The sequence below is a fragment of the Zootoca vivipara genome, chromosome 15, assembly GCF_965207765.1.
Source record: "Zootoca vivipara chromosome 15, rZooViv2.hap1.1, whole genome shotgun sequence".
Lineage (NCBI taxonomy): Eukaryota > Metazoa > Chordata > Lepidosauria > Squamata > Lacertidae > Zootoca > Zootoca vivipara.
Window position 1 is genome coordinate 28,347,545 of NC_142598.1, and position 20,455 is coordinate 28,367,999.

Here is a 20,455-nt window from a genome sequence, read left to right on the forward strand (position 1 = left end):
GAGCAAACTCACAAAATTCTGCCGATAACTAGCTGCAGCTGGTGCAGTTCATTTTGAACTGTTGATAATATATTGTAGCAAAGCATGTCGTTGTGGTAGAGCCTTCCCCAACCTGGTGCCCTTCAGATGTTTTGCAGCACAAATGCCGTAAGTTCCAGGCAGCATGAAGCATCTGAAGGGCACCAGGATGGAGAAGTCTGTTCTAGTGAATCTTTAACAAACAGAACAAAACTTCACTTTTAAATCACTCCAGAGCAAGCTAGAGCAGAATAAATGAATACTGCATGTATAGTTGTAGTAGTACATTCAGCAAACAGGGGAATAGGTTCAGGCACTATCAGGGCCGGCGCTACCATTAAGGCGAGCTAGGCCATCGCCTAGAGCACCAACATGGAGGGGGCGCTGGCCAGCCTGCTGCCCGCCGCCCGCCCGCCCGCCGTGCCCAGAAGGGAGAGCCAGGGCTCTGGCAGTGCCTTCCCTCTCCGCCAGCACGGCGAGCCGCCGGGGCTTCAGGCAGGCAGGAGAGTGCCTGCCGCAGCACCCAGAAGCTCTGAGCTGCAACAGGCACTTGCGGGGCCACGGCAGGAGAGCGAGCGGGGGATGAGGGGCGCGGCGCTGGAGCAGCCGCCCTGGGGAGGGTCATGCCTTCTGCTTCCGGGTCTCCTGAGCTCACTGCCTTGGCGGCCGGCTCCTCTTCCGCGCTCTGCCTCCTTGAATGGGGCCGGGGGGGCAAGAGTATGGCGCTGCCCACCACGTTGGGGAGGAAGGCGCGCCCTGAGTAGGAGGCGCGCCGCTGGGGGCCCGCCAGGCACATCTGCGACACCACCGACATCCGCCTGCACCGGGACAGCGCCGTCTCCGCCTGCGGTGAGTTTGGCGTGGCCGGTGAGTGGGGCACGATCCAGGTGGCATTAAGGAGCCGGGCCGAATGACCCACAAGGGCGGCTGTGGGGTTGGAGCGAGGGGAGCTCCCTCCCCCCCCCCGGGACTCGGGCAAAGCAACCTTCTCGAGTGCTTGAGGGAGGGAGAAGAAGCAAAGAGGGCTTCTGTGTCCTGCAGTCCCGTAGGAGGAGGCCGCCGGCGGGGCCGTGCGTCTCCCCAGCTGGCACCCCTGGGGGGCCGGCGCCCTGTGTTTGATATGTGATTGGCTGGGGGGGCGCCAGAAGGTGATCTTGCCTAGGGTGCAAAAAACCCTAGCACCGGCCCTGGGCACTATAGCTTGGTGTGAAAACAGGGGTGCAACATAAATGAGTTTCTCTTTTTCCATCTGTGAAATGCTGTAGGCAGGTTCACTCTGTATTGGTGACAATGCTATACTATAGTTGCTATGAAGTATTAAACAACTATAGTATAGCATTGTCAACAACACAGAACAAACATTCCTCTCCTCCCTCTTTTTGGAGAGAGAAAAGGGATTTATGCCTTTGGTATGCATAAAAACATCTAAATTAGTAAGCTAGCCAGATATATAGGTGCCAATGAGGAAAACCGGGGGGGGGGTAATCGCTGTTCCCCAGATCTGCTCTGTCCATAGTTAGTAATGTAGTGTAACCTTACTGGCAACTTCAGCAGAATTATTTTGAACCGTAAAGTGGTAGGATATAAAATGTTCTCTTGTGGGTTCAAAGAGACCCAGCCTACTGAAAATAACTCAAACGTGTTTTCAGCAACACCTGGTGTTTGCAATAGGTTTATTCAGAGATCTATTCGTAATTAATTTCTCCAAATGCCCTTTGAACTTATTGGTATGTTTTGTTTTGTTTGTTTAAAAAATAGCCTGCCCTTATTCATACATGGTATCGGAGTGGGATAAAGTCAAAATATTAAAACCACAAAGAATACAATCACATTTACAGAGATAAAAGAAGAGATAAAATAATACAGGAAGAGCAGCTGAGCAATCAGAACAAGGCTAAGGTAATTAAGTCACTCCAAAGGCTTGGTAGAATAAATACCGGTAGGTTTTCACCTGTTGCCAAGAACTCAAATGAGCAAGTACCAATTTGCGGTCAAAGGAGAGGGCGTCCCATCATTGGGACACCACTGCAGAGTAACCCCTCTCTGGTTGTTCCATTCGAAAACAGGGCACACGTCTTGCATTTTGCCTGAAAGACTGAACCCTGGTGAAGATTCCAGACTCTGTTAATAGAATCATAGAACGGTAGAGCTGGAAGGAACCACTAAGTCAGCCAGTCCAACCCCCTGCAATGCAGGAATCGTTTGCCCAACATCGGGCTCGATTCGAACCCACAACCCCGAGATTAAAAATCTCATGCTCTACCAAACTGAGCTATAGTCAGACTGAAGCCTTTGTCCCTAAAATTGTGTCCCTGAGCCCCCAATCCTTCTCACATATTATTAGGGCTTTTTTTCCCCAGCCGGAACTTGCCGGAACTCAACTCAGTTCCGGCACCTCTCAGGTGGGCACCATTGCCATTCTAAGAGAACAAGGAAGAAGTTCCGTGGTGAATTCTGGCACCTCTTTTTCATAGAAAAAAAATAGCACTACATATTATGTTCAACTTTAGATCATGCTCATCATTACAATACCTTCTTCCCCCTCACTTGTGAACAATATTTTTCTGGTGAAAGCGGATTAATTTTTCCATGGCAGCTCTCCTCCCTCCATAACTGGTCTCCTTAGGTCCAGAATAATCATATTTAAAAGGTATGGGGTAGAGTTAGGAGGCTCAGGCAGTGAAGAAGTTGCAACAGAAACTCTTCCTTCTTATAAATTTGATGGAGTCACACCTAGGTGGTAAGCAGTTTGGTGGTGCAATTATTCCTTCTTGCCCTTTCTCCCCCCTGCCCAACTGCATCTCTCCACTGACCTCCATCTAAATTCACGTTGGTATGTGCCATTTTCTTTCATAATCAGGTTTAATTTTGAAGAGGGAGACGGGGGTGGGGGCAGATAAATCCAGCAGAGGACAAAACGCAAAGGCAAAACCAGACTGCACTTTGTCTTGCGGTTAACATGGAAGTTGCTAGGCTGTGTGAAATACACAAAATCACAGTCTGAGTCTGAGCATACAGCGCTGTGTGTGTGTCGCTTTGAAAAAGGTCACTGCTATTCTTCTGGCAAACATGAAACGTTCAGAGTACATAAACATCACATGCGTAAGTTACAAAAGGCTTATTCACTGGGGAAACTGCTACTCTTTGGAGCTCAGAGATAATCCCTATGAACGAGATCTGCTTCACAACTTTATTTGAAAATGTATTGCCACAGGCTTTTACAGGCCTATATGGGGCCGTGGAAGTAGCATGAAAATATAGAAACCAGGAGAACAAATAAAAATCTGGTGCTCTTCAGTGTTGCTTTGCAAACTTCTAACTTTCAGAGAATCCTTTCTGCACTAAGAATTGCTGTGTATCTGCCACAGAATCTCAGCGTGTTGGAGAGGTTTCTGGGCAATGCTGAAGGGTGTCCATCATCATCCCACTTGAATGGTGAGTGAGCCAGGCGAGGAGAACAAGGCATTTTACAAAGGATTATCTGGCTATTACTGAGAAGCTCCAGTTTTACTAAATAGTAATTATGTGTTGTCTTTGTATAGCACTTTCAAGTGTTCGAAATGTTTCAGAACCATTATGTAGTTGTAATCCCAAAAGCAACTCTGCAAGGCAATTCAGTATTATTCCTCAGAGTACAAATAGAGAAGCTGAATTGGCTTGCTTAAGGTCTCCTTGTGAGTTAATGGCAGAAGTGGCCAGTGCTGGATTTACATATAAGCCAGGGGTCAGTAAACTTTTTTCAGCAGGGGGCCGGTCCACTGTCCCTCAGACCTTGTGGGGGGCCGGGCTACATTTTGAAGAAAAATATGAACGAATTCCTATGTACCACAAATAACCCAGAGATGCATTTTAAATAAAAGGACACATTCTACTCATGTAAAAAATGCTGATTCCAGGACCGTCCGTGGGCCGGATTTAGAAGGTGATTGGGCCGCATCCAGCCCCTGGGGCTTAGTTTGGGGACCCCTGATATAAGCTAAACAAACTATAGCTTAGGGCCCAGTGGGCCCCCCAAAAAAATTTAAAGGAAAAAACCTGGATGTACATTTCCAAAATATAAAGTACAAATTAAAATAAAACCTACATACAGCAACAGTGTTTTGTGTTGTGTAGGCTCCTATGATGTAAGTAATGGACCCCACCTGCCAGCTTGCTCCCTAAAATATCACTGGTTTGCTCATTTCAATATATAGGGTGCCTCCATTCTGCATGGACTGGTTGCATGGCAACATGCGCAAATGGCTTTAGATACCCATTAGGTCCATAAATTACCAAATACTGTAGCATATATTCAACACCCCCCCCCCAAAAAAAGCGACAATTTGTTGTTGACAAAGGACAGCTGGACAAATAAAGGGCCCCATTACCTTCAGTGGCTTAGGGCCTCATCAAACCTAAATCCAGCCCTGGAAGTGAAAATTGAGCTCGGAACTCACCAATCCATAGCTGAGTCTTTTAGCCACTATGTTGTTGTTGTTGTTTAGTCGTTTAGTCGTGTCCGACTCTTCGTGACCCCATGGACCATAGCACGCCAGGCACTCCTGTCTTGCACTGCCTCCCGCAGTTTGGTCAAACTCATGTTCGTAGCTTCGAGAACACTGTCCAACCATCTCATCCTCTGTCGTCCCCTTCTCCTTGTGCCCTCCATCTTTCCCAACATCAGGGTCTTTTCCAGGGAGTCTTCTCTTCTCATGAGGTGGCCAAAGTATTGGAGCCTCAGCTTCACGATCTGTCCTTCCAGTGAGCCACTATACTAGGGCGCAATCCCAAAACCCTGAACCAGCATGGCTAAACTAGGTTTGTTTCATTTGCGCTGATTATATATTGTCAACCCTAGTGTATTTGATAGGGACACTGTACTGTTTGGTTTAACAAATTTGTCCTTCAGGCAAAAATAAAATAAAAAAAATCGGAACATCATTCTTTTGCAGTTACATGTGTTTCTAATTTCTTTAAGCTTTTGGAGCTAACTGAAAATTAAATAAAAGCTGTCATGCATTATTAGAAAGAAAGAAAGAAAGAAAGAAAGAAAGAAAGAAAGAAAGAGTCACTTTTCATTTCAATGCCCTCTTAATGTTAACAAATCAAAACAGCCTAAGAAAAAGCATATTGTGAACTCACAAAGCCCCATCAATTAAATAATGTGCCCTCTTTAAAATGGAACCTACCAATCTAATACACTAATGGCTTTAATAAATTAATCTACCAATTAAAGTTGGAAGCCCCAAGAAAAAGGAGGAGGGGGAGAGAGCAGGTTGGTTGTGGACTTGTTCCCATTTTAGATAAAAAATAGCAGGAATTGTGAGGGCAGCAAAAACAAGCCTAGTCTACACATGCAGTGCACTGAGGTCATAGAAGTCCAAGGTGGTTCAACAGATCATAAAGGTAAAGGTACCCCTGACCGTTAGGTCCAGTCGCGGACGACTCTGGGGTTGCGGCGCTCATCTCTCTTTACTGGCTGAGGGAGCCGGCGTACAGCTTCCAGGTCATGTGGCCAGCATGACTAAGCCGCTTCTGGCAAACCAGAGCAGCGCACAGAAACACCGTTTACCTTCCCACCGGAGCAGTACCTATTTATCTACTTGCACTTTGACGTGCTTTCGAACTGCTAGGTTGGCAGGAGCTGGGACCAAACAATGGGAGCTAGCCCCATCATGGGGATTCGTACCGCCGACCTTCTGATCGGCAAGCCCTAGGCTCTGTGGTTTAACCCACAGCACCACTCACGTTCCGTTCAACAGATCATAACGGTGCCCAAATAGCAAGGTGTCTCTATGCACAAGGCCCATTCCTCTGACTCACCCTGCCCCATGGCTCAATTAAATCATGCCCTCTAAGAATGACAGCTAGTTGAGAGGGGTGTGCCTTTTGTATCTTCTCAATCTCTGCAATTTGAACACTGAATTGTACAATGGACAGTATTATGGGAGGATTGTATTATTATTTTTAATGCTTTTGGGTGGGTGGTGGGAATTTCCATGCAAACAGAAAGACTAGCCCTGTAGAGAACAAGCTAAGTTTATACTTCATCTCCCCCATCTGGCATGCTGTGCTTTACTTGCAGAGCGGGTGATCAATAAAAATTGCTTCCCTCAAAATTAAATTTTCTGCATATTAATCTTGTTTTCTACGTGCAGCAGGCCTTTGCTTTTGTTTTCAGGATGGAGAACCACGCATGCAAAACCACACCTGCACTTTGAAGTACTGAAGCTTCAACAGAGATACAGTGCCTCAGTGAATTTATGGCTCAAATGATAGGTGACGTTAATGGCGTGCACTTCCTTCCCCCCCAATCCCCCCCCTTATTTTTAAGCTAATGCAGCTGTCTGGGCTGCAATCTTGAAAAGACGACCAGCAATTTTGGGGGGTTGGGGGAGAAACACACACACACACAGGGGGGGGGCATGTAACAGACACTTTAATCACTTCATTTGGTGCTTTTCTTTCTCCAAAATTACCCCTCCATACATAACCTTTTCTCTTTTCCTCCCACAGTCATCTGGCCTAAGAACAGCTCTAGAGTGATCTGGAAGCTGAAAACCAGAATAAAAGATTAAGATGACCATCTCAACTCCCTTGATGTGGTCTCTCACTAGAGGTTGCAGCTTGTATGACTGTTACAGGGGGGGGGGAGAGAACCCAAAGAAAATGAGGGCAGGGAGGAAAGTGGACAGCACACATGCAGACTTTGAGCTCAGTATCACAACCCTATGCATGTTTACTCAGAAGTCTGTATCCCAGGGGGAATATTCCTTAGTAACTGAGTTTAGAAGTGCGACCTTGATTTCCGTTTCCAGAACTATTTTCTACCCTTGCTTTCAGCCAGGCATCCCCAAACTTCGGCCCTCCAGATGTTTTGGACTACAATCCCCATCATCCCTGACCACTGGTCCTCTTAGCTAGGGATCATGGGAGTTGTAGGCCAAAACATCTGGAGGGCCGCAGTTTGGGGATGCCTGTTCAGCCATTCGGTTTTCAGGGGAATCTTAGAAAGAAAGAAAGAAAGAAAGAAAGAAAGAAAGAAAGAAAGAAAGAAAGAAAGAAAGAAAGAAAGAAAGAAAGAAAGAAAGAAAGAAAGAAAGAAACACTTCTGAAATAGTTCCGCCAATTCCAAGATTACACCGTTTCAATTGAGTAGCATCTCAAACACTATCTACAGGTTTGTTTGTTCGTTTTGCCACAAAACAATGGAGAGCTTCTGGCCTGCAGTTATTTGCAGATAGGTTTCCCAGATGAAATAGTTTAAATTGTGGCGAAACAGTTTTCTGCAACTGTGAAATCCCACTAGCATTTCTGATCTGAACTCGAAAGCTTACCCAATCAAATCACAATTGCTTGGAATTTGTGTGCAAATGATCCATCTATATTACCAGTTGGGACTCTCTTTGCATCAAAGATATTACCTTGGAGAAGATCTCTGCAGTAAACCTGGAAACATGTGGACTTTTTATCTTCCCTTTACCTAGGGGTGGGAAACTTGCCCACCCCACCCCCCATTTAATAGTCAGTTAGTTAATCAGGGCCTGCAGCTAACAGTGGGTTGAGTCAAAGCCCCAAATGGGAAGTTTGCAACATTGTGCAGCTCTCTCGAGCAGTGTCCCTCAACCTTTTAAACCCTCGCCCCCATTTAACTATTATAAAATTCCCACGCTCCCCCTCAAATATGGGTCCCTCAATTATTTTATTTGAATTTTTTAAATGATTGAAATATTGTGACTTTAGTTTTGACTTATATTGTACATATTTTGGGGGGAAACACTCAGCCCCTTGCCGAAATCTTCATATACACACCTCCTGGGGTAGGTGGGCCTCATTGGATGAGAAACACAGCTGCAGAGTCTAAATCGTAATAACTTTTTAAAAAGACACACCACCTGCGGTCTGAAGCAGTCCAATTCATGCTACCACTTCATTCTGCCGAATGCACAGGCGTATGGATGAACCCTTTTTTAGATGAGACTGTAGTAAGGTATACTTTCTTTGTCACAAAACACAAGCACATTCCCAAGGATAGTGAATATGATTGATGAGTGGCGGAAGAGAGAGAAAGCTGGGCTGTGAAGAATCCTATTAGCTATCAGCAGTGTTCAAGGTTTCGTTGACACGTAAACCCCTAAACGACGTGGGACCAGAATACAGTGGTACCCCAGAAGTCGAACAGAATCCGTTCCAGAAGTCCATTCAACTTCCAAAATGTTCGGAAACCAAGGCGTGGCTTCCGGTTGGCTACAGGAAGCTCCTGCAGCCAATTGGAAGCCGTGTCGGACGTCGAGGTTCCAAATAATGGCCGCAAACTGGTTTGCGGCGTTTGGGAGCCAAAATGTTTGACTCGCAAGGCGTTCGGGATCCAAGGTATGACTGTACCTAGCAGACTGCCTCTCCAGGTACCGGAGGCGAAGGAGACTGTGACCAGCAGGTGACAATGCAGACGCAAGTCTTCTTGGAGATAGCAAGCCACGCTATGGAATATTTTCCCTCAGGTAATTTGTGAAGCAGTGACGAAGTTTGTCTTTCCCGGTGGCATTTTATTTTTATTTTGTTTTCTGGACTGCTCATTCTTGCTTGTTATTTTGCTTTGATATTCTCTTTAGGAAATTTTTTTTAATGCTGCGATTTCGCTGGCTTTTTGTAAACTGCTTAGAGGTTGTTCTTTTTTAAAAATTCTATTATGCGCTGGGATTGTTTTATAAATAAAATGGGGGGGGGAGGAATGACAAGGATTATGCAAGAAGAAAACACCCACCTGCTCATACTTCACAGAGACTGCATAAGGACCTGCATTCCCCTTCTACCGAAAACAGGATACCCACCTGTCCATTATGTCAAGAAGAAGAAAAAACCAGGACCCTTCAGAACAGTGGAACCTTGGTTCTCAAATGCCTTGGTACTCAAACAACTTGGAACCCAAACACTGCAAACCCAGAAGTAAGTGTTCCGGTTTGTGAACTATTTTCGGAAGCCGAACGTGCTCCGTTTTGAGTGCCACATTTTGAGTGTTACACTGAGGTCTGTTTGTTTTTGCTATTTATTTTGCGTTTTTGTTATTGCAGGGTTTTGTTTGTTTGTTTTTGTGACTGCGTGGAACCCAGTTCAGCTACTGATTGATTGTGCGACTGCAGTACATTGAATTACTGCTTTAATTTTATGGCTCAATGGTCTCGTTAGATAGTAAAATTCATGTTAAATTGCTGTTTTAGGGGTTGTTTTTAAAAGTCTGGAATCCATTTCGCATTACTTTCTATGGGAAAGCGCGCCTTGGTTTTGGAACGGACTTCTGGAACAGATTAAGTTCGGGAATCAAGGTACCACTTTTCCACACAAACGCCCCCCCCCCCAATGCTGCAGCCCCAAGTGTCAGGAAACATTTTTTGTTTTGTTTTCGCACTACACATAGCATGAGAACTTGTACGCAAAACAGACTTGTCACACAAAAAGATACATTTTATTTCAACTATCTCTCTAAATACAGTTTGGCAGGATCAGTTTTTCACAGGAGCAATTGTATTAAAAAAATATTTCATTCCGAAATACTACTCTCTGAGGTAATATTATAGGCACTTTTGAGTAGACATAGTTAGGATTCTGTTGCAAGGCACATTTATCCGCCCCCTTTTTAAAAATAAAAATATTTGATTACGTAACTGAAACCCAAATCATTTTAAAAAATAACATTAAAAATAAACCATATAAACCAAAAGTTCAGTAAATGACAAAGAAAAAGACAGACGTGTATTTGAGGTACCGTATTTTTCCGTTTATAGGACTAGATTTTTTTTTGTAAAAAATAATGTCAAAAATTAGGGGGCGTCTTGTACACAGGGCCATCTCCCCCCTCCCCCCAATTTTCTTAAATCTGAGTCCCCCAAAATACATGGGGGCATCTTATAGACAGAAAAATACGGTAATTTAATGGGCAATTCTAGCCTGCTGTCCTCTGCTGAAGTCCATGAGCTTTTATACCAAATGATTCTATGGGGTATTCTTTGGGTTTCGAAAAGTAACAGGATGTAGGATCAAGTTTTCCTTTTGGGGAATGAAGGCCTAACTCAGGCACCCCCAAACCTCCGCCCTCCAGATGTTTTGGACTACAGTTCCCATCATCCCTGACCACTGGTCCTGTTAGCTAGGGATCATGGGAGTTGTAGGCCAAAACATCTGGAGGGCCGCAGTTTGGGGGCGCCTGGCCTAACTCATAGCCACCCCAAATCAGTGCAATTTACTTGTATTCACTGGTTCATGGATTTTAAGAGGACCCAACCCTTGGAAAGTTTGGAGCATGGATACCTCAGAAAAGGAAAAAGCCAACATGATCTAAGCCAATATGGGGTTTCACAATGTCACCAAAAGGAGCAAATGTCCTTCTGCAAATTTATGGTGAATTGATTCTTTGGGGGGAGGGGGAATACGTGTTCCACGCTAATCTAGATGCACTTCCTATGAAATACACCCCACTTTAATCACTAGGATTTTCATTCCAAGTGAACAAAGTTACAAATTGGTGCAGTTATTCCCACAAAATGTCATATATTCAGGAAGTTATAGATTAAGAGTATTTTAAACAAGAGCAAGGATTAGTTATCTTGAACAGCAAGGTAACTGCATATTTATTGAAAGTTCAACGTGACACCATAAACCGTCACAGTTTGGCATTAAACTGACCCATCAGTCTTTCCAACTTGATTGCTAAGGTCATGTCACCCTTAATTGCCAGCTTTCCAGACATGAAAGCCAGGGTTGGCTTTAGTTTGCCTGAAAAGAGAGAGAAAAAATGTTTAAGGCACCACAAAAAGTTGCAAACTGCAGCGTTTCTGCCATGTTTTTCAGTTAAGCAACCTCTCTACTCTTAAGACCAACAATGACATGGATAGCTTTAAATGTGATGTTGCCACCTCCTGTTTTCATAAAAAACGTACGACATTACAGGTAACTCTTGTTTTAGGCATGGCCGATATGTTTGCAATTTCGCACAGCGCTGAACCCGGAAGTGACCCAGAAACGTCATAAAGACATCACTGAAATGTTTGAATAAAGTTTTGTTTTTAAAAAAGAACTATGCTGAAATGGCAAAGTTAACAGCTAAAACAAGAGAACCTAACAATGTCTGGTTTGTGGAGGAATGGAAGCCTTTCTCGGACTACTTAAGGAAATGGTACTGTACGATGAATTCACAAGCAGGATTTGAATTATGAGCAACAGAAGAAAAAAAGAGAATATAGTATTGTTTTTATGGTATAAGAGATAGAAGGTAGGGTGCAGCAGAAGGAGAGAAATAAAACCACCATGGAAAATGAGGTGTGGAGTAAAACAAAAATAGAGAGATATACATTTATTATGTATATTAAACAGCAGAAAAGTTAATAAAAACAATTATTTTTAAAGAAAGACGTCACTGAAATGTCACTAAAAGGACGGAATGGGGAACAGAGCTTTTTCAATGGGTTTCCGATTTCACGCAAGTGCACAATGACCCGGAATGTAACCCCCGTGCAAACGGGAAGTTGCCTATATTCTCATTCCAGGCAAGTAACTATAGGGTCACATGCGTGGTGAAGAAGCAAGATCATGTCTGTATGACAGTCACACATTGTATGCAACGCACATGTGCCATGGCCCAGTTCAGACCTCCTGGACCCAGTTCAAACCTCCTGCTACACAATGACTGCCCGTCCAACAGGTAGACCGGTAGATGTGGTAGATCACTGGTACATCACAGCCCCCCTCCCCCAAAAAGAGGCTCTGCACCCCCCCCCCCAAAATCGGGACTTTCCTGCTCCCTAAAAGAAGCTCAACAACTTTGACCTGAATCCCCCAAAAGGGGGTAGATCACTGCCAGTTTTTAACTCTGCAAGTAGATCGCAGTCTCTTGGGAGTTGGCCACCCCTGGTGTAGGATATGCACCAGAGAAGAAAGTGCTCGCGTTTAGGCTGTGGGTTGTCTTGGGAGTTGTAAGCAGGAAGGAAAGGCTTCAGTCCACTTCCAACTTTGGTTGGAGTAAAGTGCTCACTTGCTGCTTTCTGTGCTGCATAGACCTCCCCACACCTCATGGATTCTTGTGTACTTTTTACATGAGAGGAAGCTCCTGTGAGCTCAGTGAAACTTAGTAAACATGCATTTGATTAAATTGCACCAGCCCTGATGATCTGCTACTAACTTTACGCGGGGCGGGGGGAGCAGGTTTGTTGTAAAATGGTGGTGGTGAAATGGTGGAGAACTTGTTGGCGTCCCAGATGTGGAATATTTCCACCAACACTCTTCTCTGCTAGCTCACTTCTAACGCTTCCCATAAACTTCCTTCCCTATCTACAATCAGAAAAGAAGGTCCTGGACATATAGGAGACTTTGCTAGCGGTTTCTTCTCAAAGGGTAGAATAAAGAAACTGGAATGAAATATGTAATTCTACATGCTCCTGGAAATTTAACAAATGCAAGCAGAAACATTTAAGATTAGCAAAAGTCCAATGGAATAGCTAAACACGAATACATTTGGCTAAATGAAAGGACAGTTGTTCCCAATACCTACCTGAAAACATTTTTACAAAGTCAGTGCTGGACATGCTCATAACCACATCAACTTTTCCTGGTGGTTCTCCGCTTCCTACACTGCCACCTTTGTTCTTAAGATCAATATACCACGTTCCTCCTCCTTCACCTAACACAAGAGTAATGCCAAAATTATGCCACATAAAATTAGACACATTCGTTTCTAAGCTGAACACATGTCCGATAAGGAGCAAGAGCCAATTAAGTCTTTCCAAGAGTTAATGATCCACTGAAATCAGCAACTGGAAGTCCAATGATTTCAGTGGGTCTTTCCAGAGTATGACTAATGTTGGATACCACCCTTTGAAGTTTAAAATCAGTTTCATTATAACCTTTTACAGTGGTACCTCTGGTTACAAACTTAATTCGTTCCAGAGGTCCATTCTTAACCTGAAACCGTTCTTAACCTGAGGCGTGCTTTCAGTAATGGGGCCTCCCGCTGCCACCGCGCCGCCAGCACGCGACTTCCGCTCACATCCCGGGGCAAAGTTCGCTATCAGGAGCATCTACTTCCGGGTTAGCGGAGCTCGTTACCCAAAGTGTTTGTAAGGAGGACGGTACGTAACCCGAGGTTCCACTGTAATGACATTTCTTTCCCTTAACAACGGCACTATGCTCCCCAGCTTATTCTAACCACTAGAGAAGAAGATTGGCTAGTACCTTCAAGAACAGTAGCACACCTGGTAGTAAACAAAACTTTTGTCCCATTCATCACAAATGACTTTTGCTCAATTTTGGCATAATCACTGTTTTGTTGTAACAACCACATCCCTATTTTTTATGCAGATGCCCAACCTCTTTCTCCGTGTGTCCATGTGAACATTCACAAATAAAACATACCTGTGTGTGTGTGTTGAGTATATATGAAAAGACATATTTGTCTTTTCAAAATATTTCAGACAGCACCGAGTGTGAATTATTTGAAAATTGCCACCACTATAAAGGTGTTTTGGCATCTTTTCTGCAAAGTACATGTGCTGGTAGTATTGAATGCAGGCCTCTTGCCTAAGCAGTGATTGATCCTAGGCCAGGCATCCCCAAACTGCGGCCCTCCAGATGTTTTGGCCTACAACTCCCATGATCCCTAGCTAGCAGGACCAGTGGTCGGGGAAGATGGGAATTGTAGTCCAAAACATCTGGAGGGCCGAAGTTTGGGGATGCCTGTCCTAGGCCCATCCAACATAACTTCAGTAACTCTTAACTAGGTATAAAGATTCTTACCAGATAATTCAAACCGATAAATTCCTTGAGTTGCCTTTACAACTTCATCAGTGATTGCACCTTTTATAATTTTAAAAGTTTCTGCTACAGGCCCCACTGATTTCTCTGCAGCAAAATGCACATGAAGCTTTCCTCTGTCAGGTCCTTCAAGTCTATTTTTGTCAGGACCTTCATGCTTGGGAAGGTCTTGCTTTCTTCCTTCTCTGAAGGTTGGAGAAGCTCCTGTAGGACGAACATTGACCAATGGAGTCAATAGTTACCATAGTGTGCACTCAGTAACTCATATCAAACAAGGAGAAAAAGGTTGGCGGTCATGAGCACTAAAGCTGGGAAAATACTGGAGAAGGTGTCATAGCTCGGGGGTAGGGGATATGTATCATATGCAGGTCTCAAGTTCATTCCACAGCAAAAATGACCAATCAGTGAGCTTTTCCCTTGATGTGATGGAATTCAAGAAAAGAGACATTTAACTGCATATTTCTATAATTGCAGGGAATGCTAAATAAGTAACTCTGTCTAGTTGAATATGACCTCCCAGCCTCTTTGTAGGGTTGTAATGTGCCTCGGAATTAAAACAAACAAACAAACAAACAAACAAACAAACAAACAAACAGAAAAGTGTACTGGGGAAGGGGAACATTTGTAAGCTTGAAATGAAAGAAAATTGTTATAAAAGTATGGATTTTAAAAAATTGGCACCTATCTTTTCTTTATGTAGAGCTGTGGCTGCAATTTTCATCTTACACAATGTGAGTGAAATATACAACCTCTGTGGTTCGTGAAGCCCTGTCAATGCTGAAATTAACAATGGGCACTTCTGTTCTATTTGCTTGGCACGGAAAGGTCTGCAGCCGGGAAAACTGTTCAGGTGGAGTGTAAGAGGCTTAGTTCTGGCCTCCGATTTTAGGCCCAACAACATCTGGGTGGGGTGGAGGCAATTATGTGCTCACCTTGTGCTTCCATTTTCATTGCTAGTGTTTCGGGATCCACGTCTAAGAAGAAGTCTGGTAGCAAAGGATGACCTAAAAACAGAGTGAAACAATAAATGAAAAAGTCAGTATTTTGTATGGCAGCATAACCCTATGCAGTTAAATAGATGTAAATGAAAGACTGAGGGCATCTCCACACCTTAGTTATTGGTGTTTCCTAGCACAACTGAAGCACAACCATGAAGACAGACTTATGACTTTCCATTATACGTAAGATAGCAGAGTACACTTACTATGTCATAAATGGGATATCTGGAAACACTTAATACACTCATGCTATTGCAAGCACAAAATACATGGTTTACGGCTATATATTTGTAGACCGGCAAATACGAATGCAATTTCATAGAATCATAGAACGTAGAGTTGGAAGAGACCACAAGGGCCATCCAGTCCAACCCCCAGCCGAGCAGGAAACACCATCAAAGCATTCTTGACATATGCCTGTCAAGCCTCTGCTTAAAGACCTCCAAAGAAGGAGACTCCACCACACTCCTTAGTAGCAAATTCCACTGCCGAACAGCTTACTGTCAGGAAGTTCTTCCTAATGTTTAGGTGGAATCTTCTTTCTTGTAGTTTGAATCCATTGCTCCGTGTCCGCTTCTCTGGAGCAGCAGAAAACAAACTTTCTCCCTCCTCTATATGACATCCTTTTATATATTTGAACATGGCTATCATATCACCCCTTAACCTTCTCTTCTCCAGGCTAAACATACCCAGCTCCCTAAGCCGTTCCTCATAAGGCATCGTTTCCAGGCCTTTGACCATTTTGGTTGCCCTCCTCTGGACACGTTCCAGCTTGTCAGTATCCTTCTTGAACTGTGGTGCCCAGAACTGGACACAGTACTCCAGGTGAGGTCTGACCAGAGCAAGAAAATAAATCTAGATTACCTGGGGCAACCGCATATACATCAAAATTCTGAATTCCTTCTTCTCTCAATAAAGTTTCATCAATGACGAAGTTTCCGGTGAAAGTTTTGGGCTTTGTTAAAATGCAGTATGCGGCATCTGCTAGTATATCTGTTTTCCTGCACTGTTTCTCTACACCAGCTCCTCCCAGCATATCCATTGCAGAGGTATATATAGCTAAAGACACACACAAAGGAGAGGATAAGTTAGCAATTATTTGCTGCATCATGCAACTAGATGGCCTATACGGACTCTTCCAAGTGTATGGTTCTAGACCAGGGGTCGGCAATCTAAGTCCCATGGGCCGGAAGTGGCCCACAGAGGCCATTTAACTGGCCCCCGAGCTGCCCCCGAAGCCACCAGCTGGGCAGGCCCCCACGTGCTGTGCTAAACCGCCGTGCCGTGCGGAATCTCTTCCACGGCTCCGGAAATCACTTCTGTGCATGCCCAGACGCCAAAAATTGCATCTCCACATCTGTGGCGCCAGAAATTGCTTCTGCGCATGCCCAGGCACCAAAAATTGCGCCTGCGCAGTCACGATTTTCGGCATCTTGGCCTGGGCAGAAGCGATTTCCAGCGCCACAGACATGCGCAGACACAATTTCCGGCATCACACTGTGCTGGTCCGGCCCACAGAGGATCTCTGCTGGAGTGATCCGGCCCATGCCCAGTAAGCCTTGCCGACCCCTGTTCTAGATTTGATACCACCATGTCCTTGGTTGTATCAATACAAATGGTCTTATAAGAATTGTCATTCCCTTTTCACATCTTACATTTTTAGGTATCACCCAATATGTCAAGTGAGGATGCAAGAAACTCATTTGCATGCTCAGGTTATCATGGAGGTACACAGGTCAGATGGCACCAACCTCAAACATGGGTAATATTAAAGAGGCTTTGCAGGATTTGAATGTTGGATTTTTTGAATAGTCAAGTTACTTTAGAGCAGGTCTAATGTAAATACTGTCTGTTTAAGAGAAAAAGGTGCTGGTGTTTCTGTTAATTGCTCACAGGCGTGGGCTCTGCTTTTTGTATATAAGGCTCTGCCAGAAAGCCTTCTGTATCTCTTAGTTAGATCTTTCAGTTTGATTCATCTCTAAGTAGATCACTCCCTCAGTTGTTCTCAGTTTAAGAGATTCCTTAGTTGAATCTTAGTATGAGAGTTGCTTGGTTATAATGCTAATTTGCTGTTAATTCTTGGGTAGTTTAATGGGAGTTTTGTGGGAGGATTGGAAAGTGGGTAGATAACATTGCTAAGAGAGAAAGCATTTATCTTTAGTTTAAAGTCTCTTTAGAGTCAGTTTGTTTTTCAGTTAAAGAAACCCAATCGTTTGTATTTTCATCTGCATACTTCTACAAGTGTGCAGCTAGTAAGGGGTTTCATATAAGGGAAATAATACCCTACACTCTTGGTGGTGTTTTCTTAGCCAGGTCAACTTCTGACTGCATATACTCTGCGTGAAGCGTACTTTAAAGGGCCGCTGTAAAACTGGGATATATGATTTAGGTTAAGCAGGTTTCAATACCCAGTTTTCTCCAATATTATTCTTATCATATATATTATTTCTCATGGTTAAACCTTGTTTTCAAAACCCTGATTAACAGCTAACTTCTGCTTTGCGTTTCATTAAAATCTGGCAGTTAACAAATAGTCAGGCTACCAGCCTTTAGCCCATGAATAATAGTAGTGTTTCTCAAACTTGGGTCTCCAACTGGTTTTGGACTACAACTCCCATCATCCCTAGCTAGCAAGACCAATGGTCAGGGATGGTAGTAACTGTAATCCAAAAACAGCTGGAGACACAAGTTTAGGAAACACTGATCTATAGCACTGTCTACCAAAGGACTTTAGTTCAGGGGTCAGCAAACTGTTTCAGCAGGGGGCCGGTCCACTGTCCCTCAGACCTTGTGGGGGGTCGGACTATATTTTGAAGAAAAATATATATGAACGAATTCCTATGCCCTACAAATAACCCAGAGATGCATTTTAAATAAAAGGACAGATTCTCATGTAAAAACAGACCGTTTGCGGGTCGGATTTAGAATGTGATTGGGCCGGATCCAGCCCCGGGCCTTGGTTTGCCTACCCATGCTTTAGATATCTGAGGTGGTGGAAGGATCGGTAAAGATTTAAAGTTTATAAAATCTTGAAGTCTAGCAATTGCAGATAATGGGCCAGAAATGTTTAATATGGAACTGTCACATTCTCTCTCTCTGACCTTGTTCACACATAATGCTAAGCCAAACAACTACTTAATGAGAACCAGCAAGTGTTCAGGTACAGAGAGGCAATATTGTGGTTGCTTCACTCCTCCTCTGATACGGCTGCTAGTGGCGATACCTGGAGCCAAGCCATGTGCAAATGCAGACACATGGCAGCCACTATTTTCACTCTGGGTACTCAAAAGCTTACAGTATAGTCATACCTCGGTTTACGACCGCAATTTGTTCTGGGGAGCCAGTCGCTCCTCGAGTTCGCTGTAAACCGAGGGGCTCTTCTGCACGTGCACGAAGCGCCGATAGAGCGCTTCTGTGCATGCGCACGCTGCACATATTGCTTCTGCGCATCCGCGCACCGCGGAACCCTGATGTAAACACTTCTGGGTCCGCAGCGATTGCAAACTGATCGGTCGCAAAGGGAGGCGGTCGCAAACCGAGGTATGACTGTACTTGTTCTCACTAAGCCATAGTTTAGCTTAGCATTAGGTGTGAACCAGCACACACCCATCCTTCTCTTTACATATGTATTAACTGGGCTGCAATTAGGTCTTTGTGGTAAGAGCTAACTGAAACTATGCAGCAAAATATGAATTTCTGAGAATATCAAGTATAAAAATTATCCCCTCACCACCCATAGCAGACTTCTGTCTGAATTTACATAATAATTATGTAATATAATAATAATTATGAAAGCGCTCTCTGCTGAACATAGGGACATTATATTCACACAAAAATGTCACCCCAGGGAAATTATAAGGAAAGGTAATCTTCCTGTGACTGCGTTGGTCCCTCTCCACCTCATCCTGATGGCAGATGTGTAAATTTCCCCAGTTAAGTGTTAAAATAAGGGGCTAGTTAAGAGAAGAGTAGGAACACAAGTTCAGATCTGCTCTTCCGGTTCTGTAATAATACAGGTTTGTCACAAGATAGTGAACAAAATTAGATTTAGATATGATGCAGTGGTAAAGTACATCTGTTAAGCAAATATGATGAACTCCTTACCAAATGGGTATACTGTGCATATAAGGGACGTGGGTGGTGCTGTGGTCTAAACCACTGAGTCTCTTGGGCGTGCCAATCAGAAGGTCGGCGGTTCGAATCCCCGCAACGGAGTGAGCTCCCGTTGCTCTGGCCCAACTCCTGCCAACCTAGCAGTTTGAAAGCACGCCAGTGCAAGTAGATAAATAGGTACCGCTGTGGCGGGAAGGTAAACGGCATTTCTGGGCGCTCTGGCTTCCGTCATGGTGTTCTGTTGCGCCAGAAGCGGTTTAGTCATGCTGGCCACATGACGCAGAAAGCTGTCTGTAGACAAACGCTGGCTCCCTCAGCCTGAAGCAAGATGAGCGCCGCAAACTCCATAGTCAACTTTGACTGGACTTAACCATCCAGGGGTCCTTTACCTTTTACTGTGCATATATATTCTGAAGAAGTGTGCATGCACACGAAAGCTCATACCCAAATAAAAACTTAGTTGGTCTTTAAGGTGCTACTGAAGGAATTTTTTTTTATTTTACTTCGATCCAGACCAACACGGCTACCTACCTGTAACCTGTGCATATACTGTTAACCTAAAGGCTTTGATCCTGCGTGCACTTAGTTGAGAGTAGGTTCCACTGGAGTTGATGGAATATGTTCCCAAGTAAACATGCATAGAATTGGGATGCATCTCAAATAAATAACTATTTTGAAAAGGGTTCATTTCAGCGTATCAGCTTTTTAGTGTCAGATGGCAGCAGATCAAGCCAGAGCAGCTGTTCTCAAACTTTCTAGCCCCAGAACCCAGCTGGGAGGGTTGAAAATTACTAAGTCCCATCAGTCACAAAAATGACAGTGTAGGGGCACCATCAAAAACAATGTAGATAATTATTATTATTATTATTTAAAAAAACCGTATGCTTCAGAAGTCTTGAATATTGAAGAGAAATTGTGTATACACTTTAAAACAAATGCAAGGCATCATATTCTCTGAACACACTGAAATAAGAATGAAGCTCAGACAACCCACCAAAAACATTACATATTTTAAAAGATATATAAACCTGTTTGAGGCCATAACGCATTGACTGCAACTTCTCCTCTAAATTCTTCTGCCATTCCCAGCACGCACATGGACATTCCATATTTAGAAATTGTATAGGCTAGAATAAGATGGAAAACTAGATTTAGACATCAAAAATGTTTCCTCCTATATGCAGTACGTATTGTTCCTATTTCAGAGGGAAACCCTTGCAGTTGGATAGAGGACTGCATTTGGTTGGCTATTAAGGGAAACAGAATGCTGATGTAGAGCAAGGTTTCCATGATGTTCTTATCTAAAATACGGTTGTTGTTTTAAAGCAGTTTCACAATCTGAATGTTGTAAACAGAGCAATTATCTCATTGTCCGACACTGCATTGTGTGAAAGGGACAATGGGACATCTTGCGTCAAAGAGCATCACGGAAACCCTAGTTTTGTAAGTGGTGTTAGAAGGTTGTCGCTAATATCTGGGCTTGATGTACAATGAGGGAGAAGGGGCTGTAGTTTAGCAGAATAGCACATTTTTCGCATGCAGAAGGC

The 20,455-nt window shown here is 43.9% G+C and overlaps 1 protein-coding gene and 1 long non-coding RNA gene across 3 annotated transcripts in view; one reads left to right on the plus strand and one right to left on the minus strand.

Moving 5' to 3' along the window:
- Window positions 1-759: 759 nt before the first annotated feature.
- LOC132591249 (uncharacterized) lies at window positions 760-6,589 on the plus strand. Of its 2 annotated transcripts, none has more exons than XR_015947175.1 (4): window positions 760-867; window positions 3,345-3,453; window positions 6,179-6,276; window positions 6,514-6,589. It is a non-coding gene; the product is annotated as an uncharacterized LOC132591249 (long non-coding RNA). The 2 variants fall into 2 exon arrangements; XR_015947176.1 differs by having other exon boundaries at window positions 772-885.
- A 2,849-nt stretch (window positions 6,590-9,438) lies between these two features.
- The window catches only part of HSDL2 (hydroxysteroid dehydrogenase like 2), a 28,686-nt gene continuing 17,669 nt past the window's right edge, over window positions 9,439-20,455 (minus strand). Inside the window, exons 6-11 of the mRNA XM_060268913.2 lie at window positions 19,937-20,035; window positions 15,660-15,854; window positions 14,730-14,801; window positions 13,780-14,001; window positions 12,539-12,667; window positions 9,439-10,767 (exon numbers count right to left, since the gene is read on the minus strand). Coding sequence (XP_060124896.1) covers window positions 10,655-10,767; window positions 12,539-12,667; window positions 13,780-14,001; window positions 14,730-14,801; window positions 15,660-15,854; window positions 19,937-20,035 — 830 coding nt within the window. The 3' untranslated portion in view covers window positions 9,439-10,654. The remainder of the gene's footprint in view (window positions 10,768-12,538; window positions 12,668-13,779; window positions 14,002-14,729; window positions 14,802-15,659; window positions 15,855-19,936; window positions 20,036-20,455) is intronic.